This window comes from Psittacula echo (genome assembly GCF_963264785.1).
Source record: "Psittacula echo genome assembly, chromosome: 3".
Taxonomy (NCBI): Eukaryota; Metazoa; Chordata; class Aves; order Psittaciformes; family Psittacidae; genus Psittacula; species Psittacula echo.
In genome coordinates this window covers 118,001,101-118,024,797 of record NC_137736.1, presented here as the reverse complement: position 1 = coordinate 118,024,797, position 23,697 = coordinate 118,001,101, and the positions used below count along the sequence as shown (strand labels likewise).

The 23,697-nt window shown below is 42.1% G+C and overlaps 1 protein-coding gene across 4 annotated transcripts in view; it reads left to right on the top strand.

Annotated features, from left to right (window-relative positions):
* The window catches only part of FAT3 (FAT atypical cadherin 3), a gene marked incomplete at both ends in the record, with an annotated part of 320,523 nt that overhangs the window by 79,761 nt on the left and 217,065 nt on the right, over nt 1-23,697 (top strand). For all 4 annotated transcript variants that reach the window (XM_080612353.1, XM_080612351.1, XM_080612352.1 and 1 more), the window contains one exon: nt 21,641-21,955. In XM_080612353.1, coding sequence (XP_080468479.1) covers nt 21,641-21,955 — 315 coding nt within the window. The remainder of the gene's footprint in view (nt 1-21,640; nt 21,956-23,697) is intronic.

Sequence of the window (23,697 nt, the reverse complement as noted above, 5' to 3'; positions counted from 1 at the left end):
AATTTCTTCTGTCTCCTTGTCACTGAAGGTGCTAGGCAGGTCACTAGTAAGTCATCACATCATCTCAAGTAACGTCTTTGTCGGTATATCCAACATGTTCAGCTGTTCCTGTTTGGACTTCGGAGTATTATGTTCTCCTGGTTTACAGTTTACTTCCTCAGTTCCCTCCATCATTCCCTAATACCTGACCCCCTGTCATGGTACTCATTGGCATTTTGAATTTTCTCCTTTTCTTAAAGTCCTTTAAGAAGGTTTTCTTACTTTTCTGTGCTCTCCCTCTGGCTCTTTTAATTTCAACTGTCAGTTCAGTAACAGTGACTGCAAAGATCCTTGCAGAGTGCACAAGGTCCAGGGTTTAGCGCATCCCAGCCTCGCCCCTGGTATTTCTTTTCTTATTATGAGAGGTGAGCGATTATGTAGGTAATTTTTACCTAAGTGGTCCAGCAATTTCATAAGGAAAGCTGTAAGTTATATAGCAGACACATCAGGCTGTAGGTATAAAATTTTGCGGAAGGCGCTAGTGTGATCTTTTTTGCCCGAGGCACAATGTGCATGAAAAGTAAGGCAGGGACAGAGGGAAAACATCACTCTAATTTGCCACTAGACAGTTGAGCTACAGTGAGCTGTAGTGAAGGTTCTGTCTGAAACATCAGCTTAGTAACACAATAAAAAACATTTTTGTTCTAGTGTTTGTTGGTGATGAGATAGTTTCTTTCAAGTTAATAAATTTTAATTAAAATTGCATACAGTGATGTGAAAACAGTGTTTTATTTGCATCGACTCTGAGTCAAGGGGAGAAATCTAGCACAATAAATAGGGTGGAATTTTTCTTTTGAGCCTCCAAATTCATTACAGAAGAAATGAACAGAGACCTTTGGTGGAGGCTGATACGATGCAATAAGGAATTGCTGTAAAATTAAGAAAAGTCCAACTTCTCTTCAGCATCCTCCAGATAGGAGGTGCATTTTATTGGCTGTTTCCTTTGGGAATGTGCTCATTACAGTAACCATCAAAATAGGAATCCTTCATCTGGAGACACCGCTTATGTTTTTTATCTGGCTGTTTGGTGAATGAGATCTTTAATTAGTTCAGGATATAAAATATTACACAGATTTCCCATCCAACTATTCCTTTGTTGCTGGGGTCAGTAAGTGAAGCCTTTTTGTAGTTGTGGTTGTAATGCTGTTGTCTAATCCTAGCACATGTTTTTGCCCTATAAACCTTCAGGACATATTTTTTCAGTCTGTAAGTACCATAACAATTTGTATCCCAAAGTCAATAATAAATATAGTGTAAACTGTGATCTGGTTGACACATACATGTTATCCAGGCCAGTGGAGTAGTTTTATAGCTGCCCTTACAGCAGATTTTTAAAACCAGAGGTTGAGAACTGGATTTTTTGCAAGGGCATGAGAGATTTAGGATTAGTGTGAATGGCATTATGATTTCATGCAACATTTACTGAGAGGTTATTGCTGTAGTCTTAATGGAAATTCAGGCAAATAGACTTCTTGAGAATGGTTCATGTTACTCCTCTGTCCGTGTAGTAAGTGTAGATGGCAGCAAGTCAAAGTTGTTGCTTCTTATAGCCAGACAGAGCTCAAACCAGAGGGGATAGGAAGACATAATAAGAGTATACTGTACCTTGTTTAACCTAGGTGCTACATAAATGTAGTTCAGATTTTAAAACAGGATATGTGAAAGGATGCTGTGGCTCTGTGAGAAATTCTGGAAAGCCTTTTTCCAAACTGCTGACACGCAGAGGTCTCAGAGGGCCAGCTGAGGAGGATGCAGTAGGAGGGCACAGCTCTTCCCCTTGGCCAGGACTAGCAACCAATGTTGTTTTGGGATGGAAATTACCTCCTTTGCTCTTCCATGTGAGACCCACATGGACAAGCCTTATTCTTCCTGCTCTTGACTTTAATCCCTTGTGACCTCCTTCAGTTCTTGTTCGTGCCACCTCGCTTAACCCTGTTTTCTTTCTTGGCATCACTTCAGCGTTCAGATCTGCCTTTGTGTCCCTGGACAGGGAAAAAATCCACAGTTCTCCAAGCATATCTCTGCTGCCAGACGCCCCTTTTCCTTTTCCCTCCTACCCAAGCTCCTTATTCCTGCTCTGTATTCTGGCTGCCTTCATCTTCCCACTGCCAACTCTCTCTTTTCTTGATGAATTTCTGCCCTCTCTACTCCACTGAGATTGCAGTTGACTAAACCCACAAATTATCACCTCCTGGCCAAATCCCAAAGCGTCATGCCTGTCCTTGGCCTTGACTTGTTTTCATATTCACTGCAGTTGACCCCTCTATCCCCTTCAATTCACTCTTTTCTCTGTAGCTCTTGGCAGCTATGATTGCTTCGAAGAATGGCTGGTGCCTCTTATCTCAGAAGTGTGTTGTTCAGCGCCTGCCTTGGCAGCTGTGTCTTCTCCATATCCCCCTCATCTCAATGCTTAGCAAGGCTGAAGCCTCAGTTACTTTCCTTCTCTTTCTGGTCCTGATCACTTAGAAATTTCACGTGTTTTATTGCATCCGCTTCTCCTTCCATGCTGACTGCTCAGAAATAATACATTTTAATATAGAAACTTCCATTCCGGTTGGAATGAAAATTGGTATCTATTCCCAGGCACCCCCTGCTAGTTCATTTGCAAGTTGCTGCAATCAGCTTGTGTATTATCCCTTCCTGAAATCCCTATTTTCCTCTCCATCATAGGAGGGAAAAAAATACCCAAACCCATCTCTGTTAATTTGGCTGAACATAGATAGGTCATTAGAGGTTACTGTAGGATTCTCCTTCTGCAGCAGTTCCAAAATGCCTTTGTGTATCTGCCCTTAGCACCAGATTGACCTAATGGTTGACCTAATGATCTCTGAAGTTGATGCAGAATATGTTTTGTCCTTATGCTCAGTTTCTGTTTACCTGTTTCATACAAAATGTTTAAAAATCAGTAACAGAGCAAGGAAGTCAAGTTATATTCCAGAGGGTTCATTCAGGTGAAGCACAACCTCTGCACGTAAGGCCTTACAGTAGAGCACACCGAAAAAAGACAAGTTCAAAGCAAAATAGACAACAAGTTTGTGTAAGAGCAATGGGAAGAGGAAAGTCAAGAAGAAACAAAGGGCTAATGTGATTATGTATTAAATGAGGTGCTTTGAGAAATGCCATTATACGTCTATATGTGGGAGGCTTATTGGTAGGGACAAGCTATGTACATGGAATGTTGCTGGTGTAAAAGATGGTAGAACCTAGTCCATGGACTGTGTCCCTGCTCTGTTTTCAGGAGCCCACAGGGTTCAGCATAAGAGACCATCTGAAGTTCTCCTTAAATACTTGATTTTGCTCAGAGTTCCCCTCCGTGGTGTTACTTACAGATTTCCAGCAATGCTCAGAATCTAATAATTTTACTGCTGTGGTAACAACACATAGTGTAGAGATTGTTGGATAATAATGACAATAAAAAGTAATTCCAGCAAAGTATTCAGTTTATGAATGGCTGTAACCTAGTGGCTTAATATTGCTACTCTGCTGGAAAATGTCTGATTATCTATACCTATTTAAAAAACCGACACACAATTATTTATAGCAAAAATAAAAATAAAGCATCTGTTTGTCACTGGGGAAAACACACCCTGCATTGTGCTATTATAGGCCGTGCATGTATTGAGATTTCTGCAGTCTCCAGTCCTTTAATCATCTGAGTTAATAGCCTGTGCCATTAGACTGTGTGAGCTCAAGGGAGGCCTCCCCTCCTCGGTGCAATGCTGTGCGTGCTGCAGCGTGTTTACCCACTTTTGGCAAACTTGCTCCATTTTTGCCCGTTGAGCAGCTGAACGTGTGTTGTAGCAAATTCACGCAGTCCATCAGTGAAACTGAAGATGCACTGGTTAACAATGTGGGAATTTCATGCAGTTCTTACATGCAGTCGGGATGTCAGTGCCAAAGTTGGTAATGTGTATGCATGCCTGTTTGTTTTGCCTTTTTTAGGCTTGTTTTGTCTGGCTATTGTAAGAATTAGCAGATGTTCCATTTGATTCATGACACTGGGTGTCACCTCCTGGAACTGGTGTTTTAATTAGGTAGCACCAGATGCTTGTTTGGTAGCAAGCGAGTTGAGGCATACTCCTGCCGGGAATGCCAATGTCTTCCCAGTGCCATTGCTGCTTTGCCTCTCATTTTGTCCTTGGAGCAATGTATGTCTCTCTTCATTCTCAACCTCTGCTTTACTATTAGGTTGTGCCTTCAGATCCCTTGCAAGAACCTTGCTTTGTGTACTGCAGTGCGTTGCTTGAAAGTTACTGACCAGCCAGAGTAATGTTGTTTCTGTCTTCCCAGGGACTTCTCTGGTGACATGCAGGATCAGAAACCTTGACAGCAGCTCCTCTTGGAATTGCTAGTTGAGATAAAGGCAAAGTCCGTGCTGCTGTTGTGTGGCATGGTCATAGTGCCAGATAACGGAGATCCTGTAAACTTCTTCCAGTGCCAAAACTATCCAGATGTAGCCTTTGAGAGTCAACTTGGGCATGCGGGAAATGGTGACGTGGTCTTTAGGTGGGATTCATTGTGTCCATCAGACATCCAGACACAGTGAGACACCATGAGTTAATTCCAGTGTAGTGTTCAGTTTATATGAGTGCAATATAAAGTTTAATTTTCTGCTCAGCTGGGAGCCGTGTGGATACTTGATTGTTGCTGTGTGCATCAATGGCACACATACATAGCAAAATACTCCTTAGTTAAGTTCTTGCAGACTCTAGTGCAAAACAGGAAGAAGAGTTGATTTGTCCACCACCTTTTTTCTTTATCATAGCATGGTTAGATTGGAGGGGAGCTTAAAGATAGTCTAATTCCAACCCTAGGTTAGAGCAGCTTGCATTTCTTGTTCCTGGCTGCCTCTAGATGCTACTTAAACTGCCTCAACCTCCTTGGATCCCTGTTTCCACTTTGTAATGGCCTCGGAGAGTGTTTGGGAGATGCCTGGTGCTCACTCATGCAGTGTGTGGCTATGCTGCCACTGGGCAGCCTTGGGGCACAGCTGCCCTGCTGTGGTTCATTGTAGCCTTCCCCAGACCTTACTAGCACAACTATCAATACCAAGCCTTAACCTTAAGTTGAAGCTGTTTGGGGTATGTCAAAACCATTCGCAGTCACACCTCTGGAGTATGAAGTAGGAGTACACTCCATTCAGATGTTTTGGACATGAATCTTTCCAGCCTAGGCCCTGGTATGATGATTTTGAATTACAAGTTTTCCTCTTGAATGTTCTCCTTCAGGATCCCAGCAAATTTGTGTTTTACTTGGTATCAGTGGTGCAAACATTGAGTCGTTTAGAGTAAGCATGGAGTGATTCATCTGTTTATTCTTAGAGGTTCAGTGCCTGACCACAATATGTTTTCTTAAGTTTTACAATTTAATGGTAGCCTGGGGTGCTATATTAATTTTACTTTACTGCTCCAAGAGGCTAAGATATTGCCGTTCAGTTCTTTCCTGCTTTAGTTTAGCATTACTCCGTGAGATTAAAATGACTGCTTGCTAGCTGGAGCTTTCCTCTTTCCCTTCTGCTGTACTTCTGACTGTCTGATACCCCTCTGTTAAATAATGCAGAGGCACCTGGCTGCTGGGAGTTATATTAATGTTTGTCAAGAGCTTCTGAAGTGATGTTGTATAAGGGCTAACTATTTTCTAAACAATGCCATCCTTCAAAAACTCCTGTACCCTGAGTCCTGGGGGAGGGAGTTTGATTGCAAACCACCACATTGGAAATTATTCTATCTGAAAGTAAAGAAAAAACGACTGCTGAAAGCTGCCTTGTATTTTTTCTTCTCACTGGCCCTGTCACCCTATACCCTCCCAGGGTCAAAACAAATCTAATTCCATCTTGTAGCAGAAAAAGCAAATAAACCCAAAGATATTAGTGTTTGTTACTGGGGTTTTGGTCCTCACCACTGTATGTTTATAAGGTTTAATGGAACAGACTTAACAGTGTAATGGAACTGATTTACCTGTTCAGGAGTTGAGTTTTGAATTGCACTTTCCCAAGTAAGCTTTCCTGAAGGAGCCAGCATTTATCAAGCGGGCTGTCAGAGTTTTAGTGCTCAGCGCTGGACAAGTGGCCACGTTACATCTCAGTTAAGAATGGAAGATAAATAGGTGGCAGTAAATGGAGTTCATAGGTTAGAGGCATTTAATGGAAGAAATGGAAATGAAAATTGGAAAACAATCTAAGGGATCTTGAAAAGATAAGAGCAAAGGAAACACAATTAGAGGGAGCCATGCTTTCTCCTGCTCTTGGATCTGGGATAATTTCCTGGGCTTTGTTTGTTTGGGTTTATTGCTTCCACAGTTGGCAAAGTTGCATTATAAATAAATAATTGAATTCAATTTTACTGTTTGCTTATACTGATGCATTTCAAACAATGAAAAATATCATCTCCATTTCAAAATTGTGTATAAATAGACTTTTTCTGTCTTAAGTGCAGCTTATCAATTAGCCCTAGGCAGTGCCCACGCTGGTATTTCTGAGTGTTTAAGAACTTAAAGCATAAAATACATGGGCAATTTTAAAAGCTAAAATATTCAAAAATGCAAATTCAAATGCTAAGTGTTTATGAAAGCTTTGAACTGCATACAGTGATGGATTTTTAAGGCAATCCATGCAGAGAGAGCATACTATGCATTTATGGTCTGGCTATTTACAGAAATGAAAATAAGTCACTTTTTCTTTAGCCCTCTTTCATTTGGAATATATGTATCTGCAGGGGTATGTGTATGTGTTCTTATACATACCGTATCTGTCTGCATGTATATACAGTATTTCACCAAGATGAATGAGTGTGATAAAGTGATAGAAGTCGCTGCAGTGCATAATGAGCACTTAAAGGTTCTGTCCACAGCAAAGACCTTATTTGCTCTGTCTTATTTCATTAGAGCTCATGCTTGTGGTTTCCCTCAAGGGATCGCAGAGTGTATATTGGTACTGCAGCATTTCATTATTTACTTTATCAAGACGCTGACTTTCCCCGCCTCTTTAGGGAGCTTAGTCCGCCTCTTCATAAAACACTCTAAAATTGAGCTGCTGCTGTTTATGTGCATGTACATATGCACCAGCTGGGGAATGCAATGTTTACTGTTATTGAGTGCATCAGAGCCTTGCCCCGAATAAGCAAGGGAGCATATGGGTGGATGCTGATGTCTCAGCACCCCTTGGGTGCCAGGCTGCCCACTGTGCTTCCCAGCTTTTTTGGGTAGATCCACATCTCCTGGAACAGGGCAGGGAAAGCTGGCACAAAGTACCATGTTTCAGAAGACTCTGATGGTATAAAGGCTGAGTTTTCTGTCTTACGTGAAAGGCTGCACTTTGGAGAGCAGCAGCCAGAGCACATTTATTTGCTTCACTCTGTTCAGAGCCAAAAGGAAGCACCCACCAAGTCACTGGCACCATTCCCAGTGATCATGATAGGGTTGTCCACATTAAGGCTCTTGTGTACTGCTCTGATTTGCCACGGTCCCTTGTGTATCTCAGCTTCCCACTCCCTTCTGTTTTCTTGTCTGCGGAAGAGTATCCTACCAGGGGAAGATTTTTGAAGATACATGTCAGACTAATGCTTCCCCAAGATTAAAAGACTGGTGCTTTCTACCAATATACTCCAGCATATTCCCTTATACTCTCTGAAGCTTGGATTTATTATCACATAGAGTATGGAGAGTGAAACAGAAATACAGCTGTGGTCTGTCTCTGCAGGGTCCGTGCTAGGTTTGCCGTTATAACCTCAGCTCCATTTCTTCTCTGAAAGGTAGAAAATTATAAAGTTCTGACTGTCTTAATGATCATGTGCAGTTTTTTTCTGGAGTTACCGCAAGGTTGTTCAAGGGGTTTTGGAAAACAATCCAACTTGGAAATGAATTCTAGCTCTTCTACTGTTTGCAATCACAGATAGGGCTGTCGGTGAGGCGACTCCCATGCTATCGTGGTTTAAGCTGAAATAAGAACACGTGCAAAGCTTGTAGCTGTCTCTAAGACCTTCCTATTAGAAAAATGCTTAGAAGCATTCAGAATTGCTCTTGGCAATTTCTGTGGATATTTTTGCTATATTAGGAGAGAGTCAGCTTAGTTGTGAGTGATCTTTGAACACTTACGACTGTGTTCGGTGAAAGATCTATGCTGTTGGGATAGATGTTGGGAAAAAGAGGTTCAGAGAAAGTTGTGGGAGCAGCCTACTGTCTCATATACAAAAGACCATTAGCACCCTTCTCCTAACTTTTAAGGAAGGTGAGAGTATTTGAGTTACATTGAGGGCAGGATTTTTGTGCCAGTGAAGTGCAAAAAGTGACTTAGAAACTGATGATTTCTAAGTAGGTTTCTCCTTGGCCTGCCCATTTGGCCTTCAAAAGACTAAACTCTGCAGTTACTTCAACAGGGCTACAGTCAAATTCAGCATGTAGTCAAGGACTGGAGTGGACTGTCCTGCCCTTTTTGCTCGTTCTGCAGTTCTGCACATTCAGGTCTCAGTTAAAGGCTACTTTGTCAGTGGCCTTCTAAGATTGCCAGCTCAGATGAAGGCATCAGGAGTTTACTGTGTGGTTTGTGGTATGCAGTCAGGCACAGATGGTTGTGGCCTTCCTTGGTTAATAATGGAATGATAGCATGGATGAAAACATGATGCCAGTTTGGTTTCCCTGCAGAAGTTCGGCATCTATGGAAAGATGGAGGGTAATTGCGGAGGGTAATTCCCCATCAGTGAAAGAGGTGTAGGGTGTAAGAACTATTCTTGTGCTTAGGAGTGCAACCAAACCTGCTCTTGAACCTGTTGAACAAGGGAAACTGAAATCCCATCGCTTTTCAAGCAAACAGCAAGAGATGTTCCAAATCTTTCTGACGTTGACAGGTGATTCGAACAAAATTTTGGCCTTCAGGCAAACCTCTTGTGTTATTTTCTGCTGCAGCCACTGAAACATCTGCTCAGAGCAAAAGCAGTAGCTTGAAGTGGTTTTACACCCTCTGGGCATGAAGGATGAAAGGGAAGGGATGTCTTCTTCAGCCTCTCTAGAGAAGAGAGAGTACACCTAGAAGTGTACTTAGGGAAAATGGAAAGGCTTTGCTTCTCGGCAGTTTAAAGCAGTAGTCGTGATTCAAAACAAATCACCTCTTTTTGACATGCTGACTGTTTCATATCCTTGCCCCTGTATGGAAAAAGATTTTCTGGACCTGAGGAAGAGTTCTACAAATGGATTTAGATAAAACTTCAGGTTTTAGTGCATCCAGTCTGCATTTTGCAGGGAAACAGAGCGTGTTGCCTTTGAAAACAACGAGGTTCTGCTACAGTGTCATGGGCAATATTGATGAAATGCATACTGCTTGGAGAGCCCTTATCCACTGGAAAATTCACTCAAATTGGCACAAGGGCTATTGATTGTTTCTACAAAGCCACGAGGTTGGCTGCCTAAGAGCCTCTTGTAATCATAGAATCATAGAATAGTTCCTCCTCAAGCACAGAAGGGGTCCAGGCTGTTCCGTGCCTGCCACCCCTGCAGTACAGGTATATCCCTCCTGATGCTCAGCCTGTGGGTGTTGCTCCAGGCTCACAAGTTATCACAGACAGCAGTTGTGGTGCTTCTAATGCCTTGCACATATCTCCCAAACAGGCTCTTCAGTTTCTTGCATATGTGAGAAGATACCAGGAGTTGCTTCTTCATTAAGTGTGTTTCCTCCCCCTCGTGGGGATGGCAACATAGAGGCTGTTGGGCAACAAGAGTGACCATAGGAGTGGAGATGGGCAGGTCAGAAGTGCTGCAGCAGCCCAGCACCATCCAGTGAAGCTCCTCACTGAAAGCTCCTTAGAGGTAACAGCTGGACAGTGCTCACAGATCCGTAGTGCTTACAGCCAAAAGAAACAAGATCATTTGGTTTAATCTCTTTTATATAGAATCATAGAATCATAGAATAGTTAGAGTTGGAATATTTGTATATCACTTTTATGCCTCTTTACTGGGTAATTTTTGTCTAACTAAAGCATAGCTTACATTAGCCATGAAGCGTTTCTCCCCCAGCAGTTTGTAGCCCTCATTTGCAGATGTCTAGAGATAGGAAGAAATTGTTCTGGGAATTAATCACCTGCTTTAGAAAAATAAATAATAAAGAGGGGTATCAAGCTGATTACTAATTTTATTTTTCCTGGCTTCAGTTCCCAATCATTAGATGTTGTTCCACCTTATTTTGTTAGATTAAAGAGCCCTTTACTTCCCAGTAATATTTCCCCATGAACTTTGCATGGATTTTTCTCATCAAGTTGCCTTTCCATCTTCTTTTTAATAAGTTTAGCAGATTGATATCATAAATTCTCTTTACTGTAAATCATTGTCTCTGCTGCTTATATTGGGTTTGGAGCTCTTCTTTTAATATCTTCCCCAATTTTTTGACATGCTTTGTAAAACAGACTTGAGTCATGCATGGCACCTGGAAACACAGAGGAAACACAGCCATGCTGTGCAGGGGGGTTACATGGTGTGCTGGTGTTTTCTCTGTGCATCACACTCTGCTCTTCCCTGCAGTGTTCATGTTCAAGTGCAGTGTAGCTATTAAACCCCTTTCAGAGGTATTATTTGCTTTTTAACTGTTCTTCTGGGTTTATGTCTGGATAGAGAGAAAGTTAAAGACAGATTTCAGGGTTAATGTGACTTTTTTCATAGGGTTGCCCATTTGCTGTGGGCTGAAAGAAACAGCAGCAAACGGAAGGGAGGATGACTCTATTTCCAGTATAACATATAATAATACTCTATTTCCAGTGTAATATATATAACTAAAAGGTGGAACACATTTACTAAGTTGAATATTCCCAACAAAAGGCACTCATTGTCTGCTCTGGTCAGCCATCCCAGGCAAACACTGCAGTGCTGAGATCCATTGGAAGAGTCAGTGCCTGTTTATGTTGTAATTGAGGCACTGCCTTGCTCAGTATGAGGGATCTCCCACTCTCCAGGGCAGCCTCCCCCAGAAACCAGGGTTCATGCAGAGCTGCATCCACTTCCCTTCACCTTGCTTACCACCAGCTGCAGCAGATTGGCACAGATTTCGTTTAACGGTTCTCAAAACAATCTCTCATACTGTAGGCAGTACAAAAGATACAGAGCTCCATGTAAAGGAAGAGGACTCTGCACAGAAATCCCTTTGCCAGGACTTCTATTATAATCCTTTTAAGCATCCTTAGCCTTTTTTCTCCATCTCTTCTTCCTGCTTCAGCTTTGCTCCACTTTTGATCTCATTTTTAAAATAACTGGGAGCAAACCCTTCTTTTTAAAGCAGCTTCCCACTCCTCCTCGCAGAGGACACATAGGTCTGGCTTTGGTCTCTATTAATCTACTGAAGAGGATGCACAGAAAATCTGGGTTACAAATGCCTCATACAAACAGGTTCTTACGGAGGTTTAACAGCTTTCATCGCTGGAGCTAGCAATGTGAGGATTTCTGCTGATGCCGTCCCCATGTTTGGCTTGGATGGAAAGGATGCAGAGGTGGGCACAGGAATGCCAGAGTTTTGTAATCCTGCTGGTGCTCAGAAAACAGGGCAGAACTCATTGTTTCCTGTAGGGACAAACAGATACAGAGGGATAAATGCATACGGAGAGGTTTATTGAAGAGAATTCACAATTTGTAATTCACGTGTGGCTGGAAAACCAGGAGCCAAAAGTGCTTAAAAAAAAAGGTAAATAAATGAGTAATCAATAGAGTGAAATTATACCATCAACTGTTGTTCTTCTGAGTTGCATTAAGCCTGTGTTCCCACAGTAGATCTTCCTGAAAGCGTTTATAAAAGCTTGATTTGTCTGAATTTTGGACGGTACTTGCCACAGTTGCAAAAATGCACTTTTCATTTGTTTTCCTTGCTCCTTTGGCTGAAAAATTGATCCTACACATGTCCAGTGAATAGCACAAGGTTCATCCCATAAATAGGCATCGTATTTTGTCTGATATTGAAGAGAAAGGTGGACCTACCACCATTAAAGGGACACCAGGAGCATCCCCTTTCATAAAAGTTGAATGGCATGGCTCAAGCCATGTGGGTTGGCAGTACATTCCATTGATCAGAGCAGTGTCTCATGCATTGTCCCGCTGTTCTCAGGCACTTGTAGTGAGTAGGAAACAGTACATGGCAGTGGTTTAGTGATTCCTGGAGCTTCATGGCTCCTCTCAGCTTGGTTTTACTGCAGGGTTTTATTGTATTGTTTGGCAGTGATGGAGTGACTTAAGCTTTGAAAGAGATTATTCATAAATGAGAGGCTGTCTTTATGGGACTTGTGCTTTTGAAGGCAATTTGGTTCATCCAGATCTGACCATTGCGGGTTATTTGTTTATCCATATAAGATTGCTCTTTTTTTCCAACACCCAAGCAAAAGAAAATATTAAAGGAAGATGGATATGGATATTTCTTTAAATAAGTAGAGGGATGTGATGAAAGATACAGAAACTGTAATAAAGCCTAGTCAGGTAAAAATGTTGACACATCTTATTTCACTTAATTCGTAAATGGAAGAAGATAGAGAATTTATTTGACTAAGCCTCTGTTTCAGTGTCTTGAAGATATGTTTGGAAAATTGCTCAGGAATTGATGTGTAAGTGACCTTAAAAGATGCTATATTTAAGTGATAACTCATTTTGAGGTCAAGTTGTAAGCCTTCTCCCGCTCCCTCTGCACCAAATAAAGCAAGCAAAGGAAATCGGTAGCACTGAATTTAAGTCGTGTGAAGGTAAAGAAGAGAGAATGTCATCTCAGAACTCAAACTATAAGTAACCTAGAAGGTCAAGCACCTAATCTGAGATGTGCCTGTATTTTAATGCCATTAAAATGCTGCTTTTCTAGGCAGCCTGCCCTTGTGGCAGCAGTTCTGTAGTTTTGGTGTCTGTTTTGGGACATGGGGAGAGCTGCGATCAGACCCCTGAGAAAACCCAGTCCCTGTGATGGGTGGCACTGCTAATTCAGTGTGCAACATCTACCCTTCGAATCACATTATTAATATAGATATAAGTGTATATATATACACACACGCTCTCCATATTTGTGGTTATTCATATATATAGCTAGAAAAAAGATACATTCATAAATATTAATATATTCATATATATGATTATAAATAAACATGTAAACATACATATATATTTATTCTTAATTATTTGATTTCAGGAGGCACTGGCCAGACCTAAACTTGATTATTGCATTTAATTAGTTGAACTTCCCTTCTACCTGTAGTAAATGAAATAAATCCATTTGTGTTTTGAAGCCTGAGACAGGCTGGCCAGCATCCCTGCTAAGGCAGGACACCATCCCCAGCCTGGTGTCAAGGTCATGCCCATGCAGGCTGTGCTGGTGAGGCTGTACCTGATTGAATGACCCCTGCCAGACCTGATCTGCGGCTGTATGGTGCATCCAAGTCACTTGAGGATCGCAGACATCAGCTGGGCTCTTGGCTGGCCCAAGACTTCAGAGAAAGTTTCCATACGTACCTGCACTGGATTTCAGACCAACCAGCCAGGCTTGGTCTAAACCATTGCATGGTGGTGGTTTCTTCCGTAAACAGAAGTGATTTACAGCCTCTCTGTACAGTCAGTGTTGTGTGTACAACAGCAGTGGTGGTCCCTCCTTTGGAAAGAGCCCACACTTGAGATTGTTCCTGAAACACATGGTGGCATGTCATGTCTGGTAAGAGTTATAAACTGTACATTATCTACCCACTTATTGATTACATGAGGATATATTACTTTTACTAACATGCTGAATGTCCTTGTCACAATCCTGGCTGGGTATGATGTTGGTGATATTGTGTGTAATAACATGGTGAAAGGTATATTTGCAGGGTAATCCAATGTCAGTGGAAATAGCATTGCTGAGGATTGGCTTTCTAATTCTATTTTACTGCTCTGGGAACTCAGATAAAGTATTCACTGCAGAAACTGCATTTTGAGGTAGCAATTTATTACCTCAAATTTGTACATTCAGAACATCAGTAAAAAAAAGAGAAAATTAAAATTTAAGCCCTCAACAGGATTGTTGCTTGTCTTGTGTTGTTTGACCAGCATGGTTTATTATATATGTTTTATATTTGAACCACACAAAAGAATATTAGGAAGTTCTAGGTATGTATAGCCTCACAAAGTTAATATTGCTTTTGGACTCATTCCTGGGCATGATCTAATCTCCCTTTAAGTCAATGGGGATATTTCCATTCGCTTCAACAGGAGCCGGGTTTGTGTTTTAATATGCATTAAAGCCTATGAAATTTGTGCAATAAAATTAAAACGGGAGGCCACACTTTGCACAATGGGGGACCCTAAATGAAGGCGCTGAAGTAGCATTTAATCACCAGAGTAAGGAGCCTGATTTTCAAAGCTGCTGGCTGTGAGCAGTGGGGGGGATGAGCGATAAGTCTCCTTCATGCTCCAGTTGAGTTTGTGGCTGATGTGATACTGCTGTCCGTATTCAGCTGGCACTGGTGATTCATGGCTCGAGAAGGCTTAAAAAGGAGGTGAATATAATGTGTGGTTTATTCTGATTCCCACTGGCTTCGGTGGCCCCATTGTGCTGGATCAGTCTGGCATTGGTGCTCAGGTTCATGGGTTCGTTACGCTGGAACTGTTTCATCCTGTGGGTTATGTTTACAGTTTATCCTTAATGGAAATAACAAAATGAGTATCTCCTGAAAGGGGTGTGCACTCTGCTTTTATACACAATATGTACAGATATTTTATATACAGAGCCATTCGATTTGAAGGGCCTAACAGAAAAAAAATGTATGAGTTAGGCATAATGTTAGCTTTGAGAAATCGTGAATATCCTTCCTTAACAGAGTGTGAAATTCCTGTCTACAAATCATAGCATTTTGGTTGATTTTACGTTCGTTGGCTTGATGAATAATGGGCTTGCAGCATTTTTAAACTTTTCCTGCCTATGATAGCTGTCTGCTAAGTGTCCTTCAACAATCACGCCTTTGCTCAGTGCAAGGAATCTGGATTAGCTCAAACAATCGCATTTACACTCACGAATCTCTCCATGATCCCCCTGTGCAATGACACGTAAGGGGCAGGATCCGGCCAGAGCTTTCGGGCAGGAGCACAGGTGGGTGGCTGTAAAGCCTTCGTTTTATTGCAGCTGGATGAGGTGTGGAAGCTCCTTCTTCCCCCTCTGTATTTTAGACCAGCAAATTTTGGATAAAATGTCATTATTCAACAGTTTTCTTCTAAAACTGCATTTATTTATTACTGTTTCCCCAGCAAGGCAATGCAAGGAACTTCGGCTGATGGCTTGGTGACAAGCAAGGTGGTTTGTTTACTGCCACGAGACCCACAGTCTTTAATGATGCTCATGAATAATTAGTAGCATTTTAGAATCAGTGATTTTTTTTCTTTTCTTCATTTAAGGGATGAAACAGAGCTCCACGTACTTTGCTGTCAGTAGGCATTTCTTGTCGCCTCATGCCTGTTATTTTTATCTGGGGACAAACCAGCTTCTATATGTAGCTGGTTTGCACTGAATCCCTTTGTTTTGAAGCTGGAAGAGGGAGAGGCAGATTCAGGGATCAGGAAATGTGTTTTTGTAGCACTTTGCATGGCAGAAGCTGATATGGCCCTTGCACATATTGAGGGTGAGTTTGTAGGTGCACTGGGGCTGGAGTCAGGAAGGTGCATCCATCACCTTTAGTCCTCAGTCACCTTAGAGATTATATATTTTAATAGCTACAGTTGCCACTAAGCATAGCAGTTGCAGTAGTGAGCGTCTAGCTTTGGATGGGAAGGGTCATGCTCCACTCTGGCATCTGGGAACATCTGGGGTGTCACCTCCATCCTGCACTGCAGCATGTGCTGAGGACAGGTTCTGCCTTTGCTGCCATCCACCCCTCCTGTCCTTTCTGTCAGGCTCTGGGAATAAGGGACCATTCACCTTATCTGGCCTTTCCTAATTTCCCAGCCTGAGATGCAGGTTTGTGCAATTAACTCATATTTCTGAAAAGGCATGAGAAGAACAAGCATCATCTTGTCGTTGAGGCTCTTCTCAATTGAACAATTGAGCTGATTGTATTCAGGAAGATGCCCCTCTGCAAAACCACTGCAGTATTCTGAAAAGGAGGTAATTGAGGGATTTCCAGTGGTACTTCTGTATGATAGAAGTTTCTGAAAGAGTAGAGATAGTTTCAAGTCAGTCCTATTTCTGTCTGTGCAGGAATTTCCCGCATCTTGTTCATCATTTGCTGGGAGTATGACTACTTACACTGGCAAGTTCTAAAAGTCGGGCTACTGAATCACTCAGGAAAACCATATGCTACAATATGTTTTTTGTATGTAGGCCAATAACTTGGGTAGAAGAATAGGTTATATTGTCTTATCAGTACTAAGATGCCAAATGATGGGAGATTCTGGCCCATCCCTGGCAAGGAGTTGCTGCTGCCAGATGTCCTCTGCGTTGCATATTTGCACTCTCCTTTTTCTGCCATTGACTCCCAGCCATCAGACCTCGATTTGCTTTGCTCAGCTGGATTAAAGAACCTTATTACTCCGTTCTGTCTTTTCCATGTCCAGCTTCTTACAGGCCACCAAGTTGTCTTTTAATCTTGCCTTGAGAAAGACTAAACAGAATTAAACTCTTTTCAATGTTTCTGCTCTTGAGAGTATTCAGGAAGGGTGATCTGACTTTTAGAAGGAAAGTATGTGTGAAGCAGATATCCATGGTGATGGGCACCTATGTAAACACGCAGGCTGACAGCTCCAGTAAACACTTTTACAGAGCTGTGGCAGGTCCATCTATCATGCTACCTATATACAAAGTACTGTCAAATGTGTAAAGTAAACAAATGGGACAAAAAGGAGGTGAGGAAACCAATAATGCTTTTTGCTAATGTCTTTCTGTTCTAAGAGCCTCTCGGTTTTCTTGTGACTGTAGTAAATACATAACCTTCCGATTTTTGAGTGGACCACATCATTTGAAGTGGTCTCCGGAAAAGTGCAGCAAATCAGTGGCAAAGCAATGAGGGAAATCCAGTTTGCCGATTCTTTGTCCACTTCAATAGCCACTAGCTTCTCATTCCCTTTTTTTCTTGCATTTGCCCTTCATAATACAGTGTCTCAGTGTGTGCCAATCTCAGGAGCCATGCAGAAAACATTATCCCATTATTTTCCCAGGGAAAGAGGGAAAACAAGTCTTTACGAGAAACAAGCCCGCAACCTTTGCATTGCTGGCACATTGCCATGCCCAAGGGCTGCACTTAATTTACATATAAATGTGCCCAGGATTTTAATCAGAGGTTAATGCACCCTGTTGTTATTTTTCACTTACAGTGTTCGAGATGCACGTGGTGCTTAGTGAATCGCGTAGGGCAAATGTACTTGAAGGAATGCAGCGGCAAGTATTCTGGTGGCACTGCTTCTTGGATTGATGGCTGGCTTTATTTCTGAGACTGCCCTGGGCCTCAGGAAATGCTGGCTTCCATCCTTCAGGGATACAGCAAAATCTGGCTGAGGGCAACATAAAGAGCTGGTTTACAGACCGCTCGGTTGGATTTCAGCTGCCTCATGTAAAAATGCATTAGTGCCTCTGTGGGGTACCATCCGAGTGGACAGGAACATCTGGTTTTTTCTGTCTTGTTCAGAAATGCATCTGCAAAAGCTTGGAATTTTTTGGGTTGTAATCACTTTGGAATTTTCAGAATCCCTACTGGTGTTTCTTCTTGCTTCTTGATTTGTTTAGCTCAGGTGGCTTTTTCATGTTTCTCTTCTAAGTAGCGGGCAGCTGGGAAGAGAGCACCACAAAAACTGTCCATGAAAAGCCTTATAGAGATGCTCCCAAAGGTCTCTCCTTTCCTCTGCTCTCCTGGCCCTGAAAACAAACTTCTGTATTTCTTTAGTATCTGTTAATATCTGTAAGATCTCATGAGACCCCACTTGGAGTACTGTGTGCAGTTCTGGTGTCCTCAACATAATGAGGCTATGAGGGTGGTGAGACACTGGACTGGATTGCCCAAAGAAGCGGTAAATGCTCCATCCCTGGCAGTGTTCAAGGCCAGGTTGGACAGAGCCTTGGGTGACATGGTCTAGGGTGAGGTGTCCCTGCCCATGGCATGGGGTTGGAATTAGATGATCTTAAGGCCCTTTCCAACCTAAACCTTTCTATGATTCTGTGATTCATCTGGAAGGTGTCACCTACATGGAGAGATGGGCTAAATATTCAGCAAGGATGTGTGTTCTTTTAGCTACTAACTTTAGACACATATTTAGGTAGACTGCAAGGAGGCACTTTGTGCGGGACATTTGAGAGCATGGTAGAATATGTTCCTGGGGCGATGGGATGGTTTCCACGTGGAAAACTTGAAAGGAGAAAAGACCTTCTTTGTATTTATCAAGCTGCTGTGTGGTGGTGACAGGTTAGATGACAAGACATATTGAGGAAAAGAATTAATTCATTTCTGGGACCTTCTAATAAATCAATACTAAAAAGAAGAACTAGTGTAGCAGACCTGTTGGCAGTTGCTAACACTTGCTCAATGATCCTTTCCTTCCAAAATACAGAAATGGAAAGTAACTGTTGCCAGCAGTCATAAAATGAAAAACTCACTCAGAAGATAGATTTATTATCAGCTCAGTATTGGTGAAATTCAGCTTCATAAACAGGTTAATCGGCTAAAACCTTCTGTGCTCTCACTGGGGGAAAACCTTACTTATTTCAAATCTTGTTTAAAGATCTAAAATAATTCTTCTTGTCTCCTGAATAAATCACCATCTGTAGGAGCATTAATGTTCATCTCTTTTCCCTCATCCTTGCCCATGTGGGTTATTCTTTATTTATTTATTTCCACAGGGTCTCATTTATTATGGGCTCTTCTCACCCTGCGATGTAATTTCTCTTCTGGACTTCAAGGCATTTTCATCACAGTTCACTGCATATTTCACCCATGTTTCTACAGAAAGTCATTACATAGCACAGGCTGCTGCTGACCAGAATATTTAGAATGCACTCTGCCTTTGTCTTCCAGTGCTGTGTCGCTCATCTTTGTTGGCTGAATATATGTAAGCAAGAAAGATGTGGATCTGATGTTGCTACAGAAAGTCCTAAACCTGTACATGTCTGCAGTTGGTTCTGCTCCTTTCCCCTTCCCGTCTATAGGGTTGATTAAATGGTAGGAAAATACTTGTCAGTTCAAATTAGCATCAAAAAAATCATAAAAAAAAAATCCAAAACTTGGAAAAAAAATGTAAAAAATAAAAATAAAATAAATATGTCCTATAAAACAAGTGCAAGTACATCAGACATCTCTGTACCTGTGTGCTTGGTTCTGTACTGCCGCATGCCCAGAGCAAAGTTGGATGGGAATATCAGGAACAACATCCTGATTCCCTGGGGACAGGCAGCATCTCTTCTTGCTCTGTGGGCTTCTCTGTATTATCACAGGGGTGGCAGTCCCTTAGGATGAAGTTAATATCACTCACCTCTTGCTGCTACTGCTCAAAAAAGCAATTTAGTAAGTTTGTCTGTAAACTCCAGTATAGAATGTGTTCTGCTGAGAAATGTCTGGGAAAGCCTGCGCCAGGGCTGTTCATATTGTTCAACATCAGCAGCTCTATCACACCATCAAATTCATCCCTTCCGCTGATGTCTCACAAGCACAGGGCCATCATTTTCATAGCTGCTATCCAAGAAACAGGATAGACTTAGCAATTAATTTTTCAATCAAGGGTCTTGTCTAAATCCAATGTCATAAGGAGATTAATTGCTGGTATAATCTAAGAAGCCAGATTTGAGGCATAACTTGTAAGACTGAGGCTAAGGAATAATGCAGATAAATTACATATGAACTTTACATGCCCATTAATAAGAAGGACTACTGCTAGAACTGGCAAGGAGGATCCTTTCTTGACAGCACATGCTCTGCAGAGTGGTTCAGCATGGAGCCTGCACCCTCCTTAGCAGTGCCCAAAGTCTGTCCAAAGCACCACTCTGCCTAGTCCAGTGTCTTGAAAGCCTTTCTAAGACTTGATGATATCACAGAAAATTTCAGTGCAGTCTGATGCTTGAAAGAAAAACCCAAACCAAAGCCAAAAAGGCACACACATCCCTTATTAGCACCGATCTTAGAGCACCTCTTCCCTCAGTGATTAACTGACTGACTGGCTTGGCTTTGCAATCGAGGATTTGGGAAGGGCTTTACCCACGCTTGCTACAAGCACGATGACTAAGGGCAATGTGGGATAGGCAAATCTGGTTGGAAAAAAGGCTGCTTGGGCATCCAGGATGTTTCTGAACAGGACTGTAAACTCCTGAGTCAATCTCGAGCAACCAGTGTCCTGAACTGCCTGCATAATGCTGTTTTAAATAGCATCAAGTAGCATCTGAGACTAAATTCAGGTTTCTTGTGTTACCGTTTTGCCCTGCAACATCTTCACCAGTTTTCATCTACTAATGATATTACTTGACGGCCTGCAAACTGTATTTCTCAAGCTTGAGATCCATTTCATTAATGCGTCACCCAAGTTTAATAATGCTGTATTTGGGTAGGAAAGTATTTTTGGTGTATGTGTGGTGGGAAAGTACATTTGCTTATTTTGATGCTGGTGTGGTTGTGTGTGTGGTGCTGGTGTATTTGGTCCTCTGCATTTGTCGTTGGTGCTCAAGTCAGTGAAGGTTTAGACTACACAAATAAGAGCGGGTCATATATTACTAGGAGGTGTTTGTGGCTTAAGGGCCCTATATCTGTTTGTACAAAAGCTGTCATGATTTTGGTGTTCATGTCAGGTGGAGGATGGATTTCTACATCTCTTTAGGCAGAAATGAGGTGGGTGAAGTCCTTCAGGGCAGGAACCGTGTGAGCATGGGAGTGATACTTGAATGGAGTGGTGAGTGCCATGCGTCTCTGCAGCTCTGTTATACAAAAACATGCTTTTTCTCATCATTTCGTAGCACCAGGTAGGAAACCAACTGATGTTTTCTTACATCAGTGCATAAAGTGGTCAAACCCATCCTTCCTCCATGGTAAAAGGGGATATAATCGTGGTCTAAGAACTTCTACGATGTGAGTTTTCAATTCCTTGTTATCCAGAATTTTGGCATTGTGCAGTGTATGATCTCATTATTAAATTTACCATCTATTTTATGTACTTGAATGGATTAATTTCAAACTGCCATCTAGTTTTCTTCTTTAGCAAGGGCACTGGCATGAGCTTGGAAAAAGAAGCCACTTTCTATTGTGCAATTCATTGTCAATGGTGATATCCCTCTGTTTATCCCTTGATGTTTATACAAGTTCACCAGAATTTGTATAAAATTATTGATTTTAGAAAATCAAAAAATTAATGATTGATTAATTGATTGATTGGTTAAAATGATGTTGTTTTTTCTGTTACTCTCCCAGCTGCAGTCCCAACAAAGAATTGGCTATGAGATTAGGACACTTATGAAGATCCGTCTTTCTACCTACCCCCCTAAATTTCTTGGGACAAATGATTAAGACATTGAGTGGGGTCCAGGAAAAAATGCTCAAGTTTCTGTTTTCATTTTTCTGCACAACTTTATCTTTTCTAAGGGTGAAATATTTTCATATGCTGAGTGCATTTCAAGATAGATGTGATGTTTCACTGATCCTATTCCTGAGATTCTCTGTTTGCTGTTTTTCTGCAGGAGTTATCTACACAGCAGATATTCTTGACCGGGAGACAACCAGATCCTACTGGTTGACAGTGTATGCGACTGATCATGGTGTCGTCCCACTCTACACTACCATCGAAGTCTACATTGAAGTGGAGGATGTGAATGACAACGCTCCTCTCACCTCTGAACCTATCTATTACCCAGCAGTCATGGAAAACTCCCCAAAGGATGTATCTGTCATTCAGATCCAAGCCCAGGATCCTGACTCCAGCACTACTGAAAAACTGACTTACCGGATTACAAGTGGAAATCCCCAGAACTTCTTTGTAATCAATCCCAAAACAGGTAACACAATCTTGCTGCCTTAGGGTGGTGGGAAAATGCAGTTTAAATATTCATCAGCCTTGCTCCCCTTTGGGATCCACTGCTGTTGTATTGCTTTCCAAAGCTCTGTGTTCTGATAAGTTATGTACCTAAAGCGTCTTGTATGTGTCTAAAGGATCCTCTTTTTGGTACACGAACCTGGTAGCAGTTGATGTGCTGCAGATGCGCTGCTGCAGCCGTCACTCTTCTGTAGGTCACCAAATAGCTTCTGGCTGTTACCTCTTCCCTGTGTCTGTAGCAGTGAGACTTTGCTACACTGAGTCTGCAGAGCAATGCTGGGAAGCAGATTCAAGCTATTGCAGTTTACAGAGCAGTATTTCATCCTTTGTAACCTAGAGTAGAACCACTGAAAGTGAGTGGCATGACAGTTGTCCAGCACATGTAATTAGGCTCTGCATTACTGTAGCTGGATGTGATTCTTCAGCTTGTTCTATACAAAAAGACAGTTTAAATGACCTAAAAGCTCCTCTGGCCTTTAAAAAACATAAAAAAATCCATGTGTTTACATTGATTTGTAACAGCCGTGGATGTAGCTTGTGGGTGCACTGTTGCAAATACAGTGTTTGTTTTAAGTTAAAGTACTGTTGTTAGCTGGTGGTGGAGCATTGCAGCCGTGCAGACTGGCTCTGCACATCTCCGTACCCTCAGACTTTTTGCTGAATCAGGTGTCCTAGGTGTCTGGTTGGTCAAGAAGTCATTCCAGTAGGCTTAGCCCAAGGTTGTGGATGCTCTGATGGATGCTTGCCTGAAGGTGGTCCTCACTCCAGTGTGTACCCATCCATCCCTCACTCATCTGGCTGGTGGGGACTCATCAGTATGGTCTGGAACTAGAGAGTAGAGGGGGTCTTCTGCAGCAACAAGCTGTTCTTTATCAAAGTAGTTCAGAGGATTCACACAGCTTTATGCTGGTTGTAGCACTCCTGGTTTTGATTTGTCTTTCAAAGTTTATTTATATCTGCTGCAAATTTCTAACTAGCTAGAAAACAAGAGGGAATAGATCTGAGAGGGAACATTTTTAGTTTGGTGTAGGAAAATGATAAACTAAATAGGCTTTCAGCATTTGGCTGGGCAATCCTATTGCAATGTGTGGCATACGAAGGGGTCGGGATCTTTCCAGGCATAAGCCCAGGTGAAGAATCATGGAGTATGTATAATCACTGTGTTCAGTCTGCTGAGCCCTAAGGCATATCTCTCACTTATTTTTAGCACTTGAAATGGCCAAAGATGGCTATTCCATCTGCATCTCTTCTCCCCCTCCCCACCCCGTAAATCCCATCTGGGCAAAGTAGCAGTTAAGACTCTGCAGTCTTTAATGCTTGCACTTCCCTCCTGTTGGCTCCTCCGCAGAGCAACCTGCTTAGACAACTCTACTTATCCACGTGGCAGCCAGTCTGAGCCTATGACCAGAACAGAGCTGGGCACACTGCAGCCCAACAGCACCCTAGCCTGATAGCACACCCTGTGGGGTGGCTCCTTATGCCACTGGAACAGTTTGCAGGGATACTTTTTCCTCACAAAGCGGTCTTCGTTGTCACAGTTAACACTGACGATGGTTCATCGTCATTTTCTGCTGTGCAAATTGCTGTCTGAAAACTTAAAGGCTTTAGGACAAGTAACGTTGCTGCTTGGGCAACTCCCAAAGAGCCCCTTTTGTGTTCAGTGAACATCCTGGCTAGTGGCTGGCAGTGATTTGTCATGGAGTG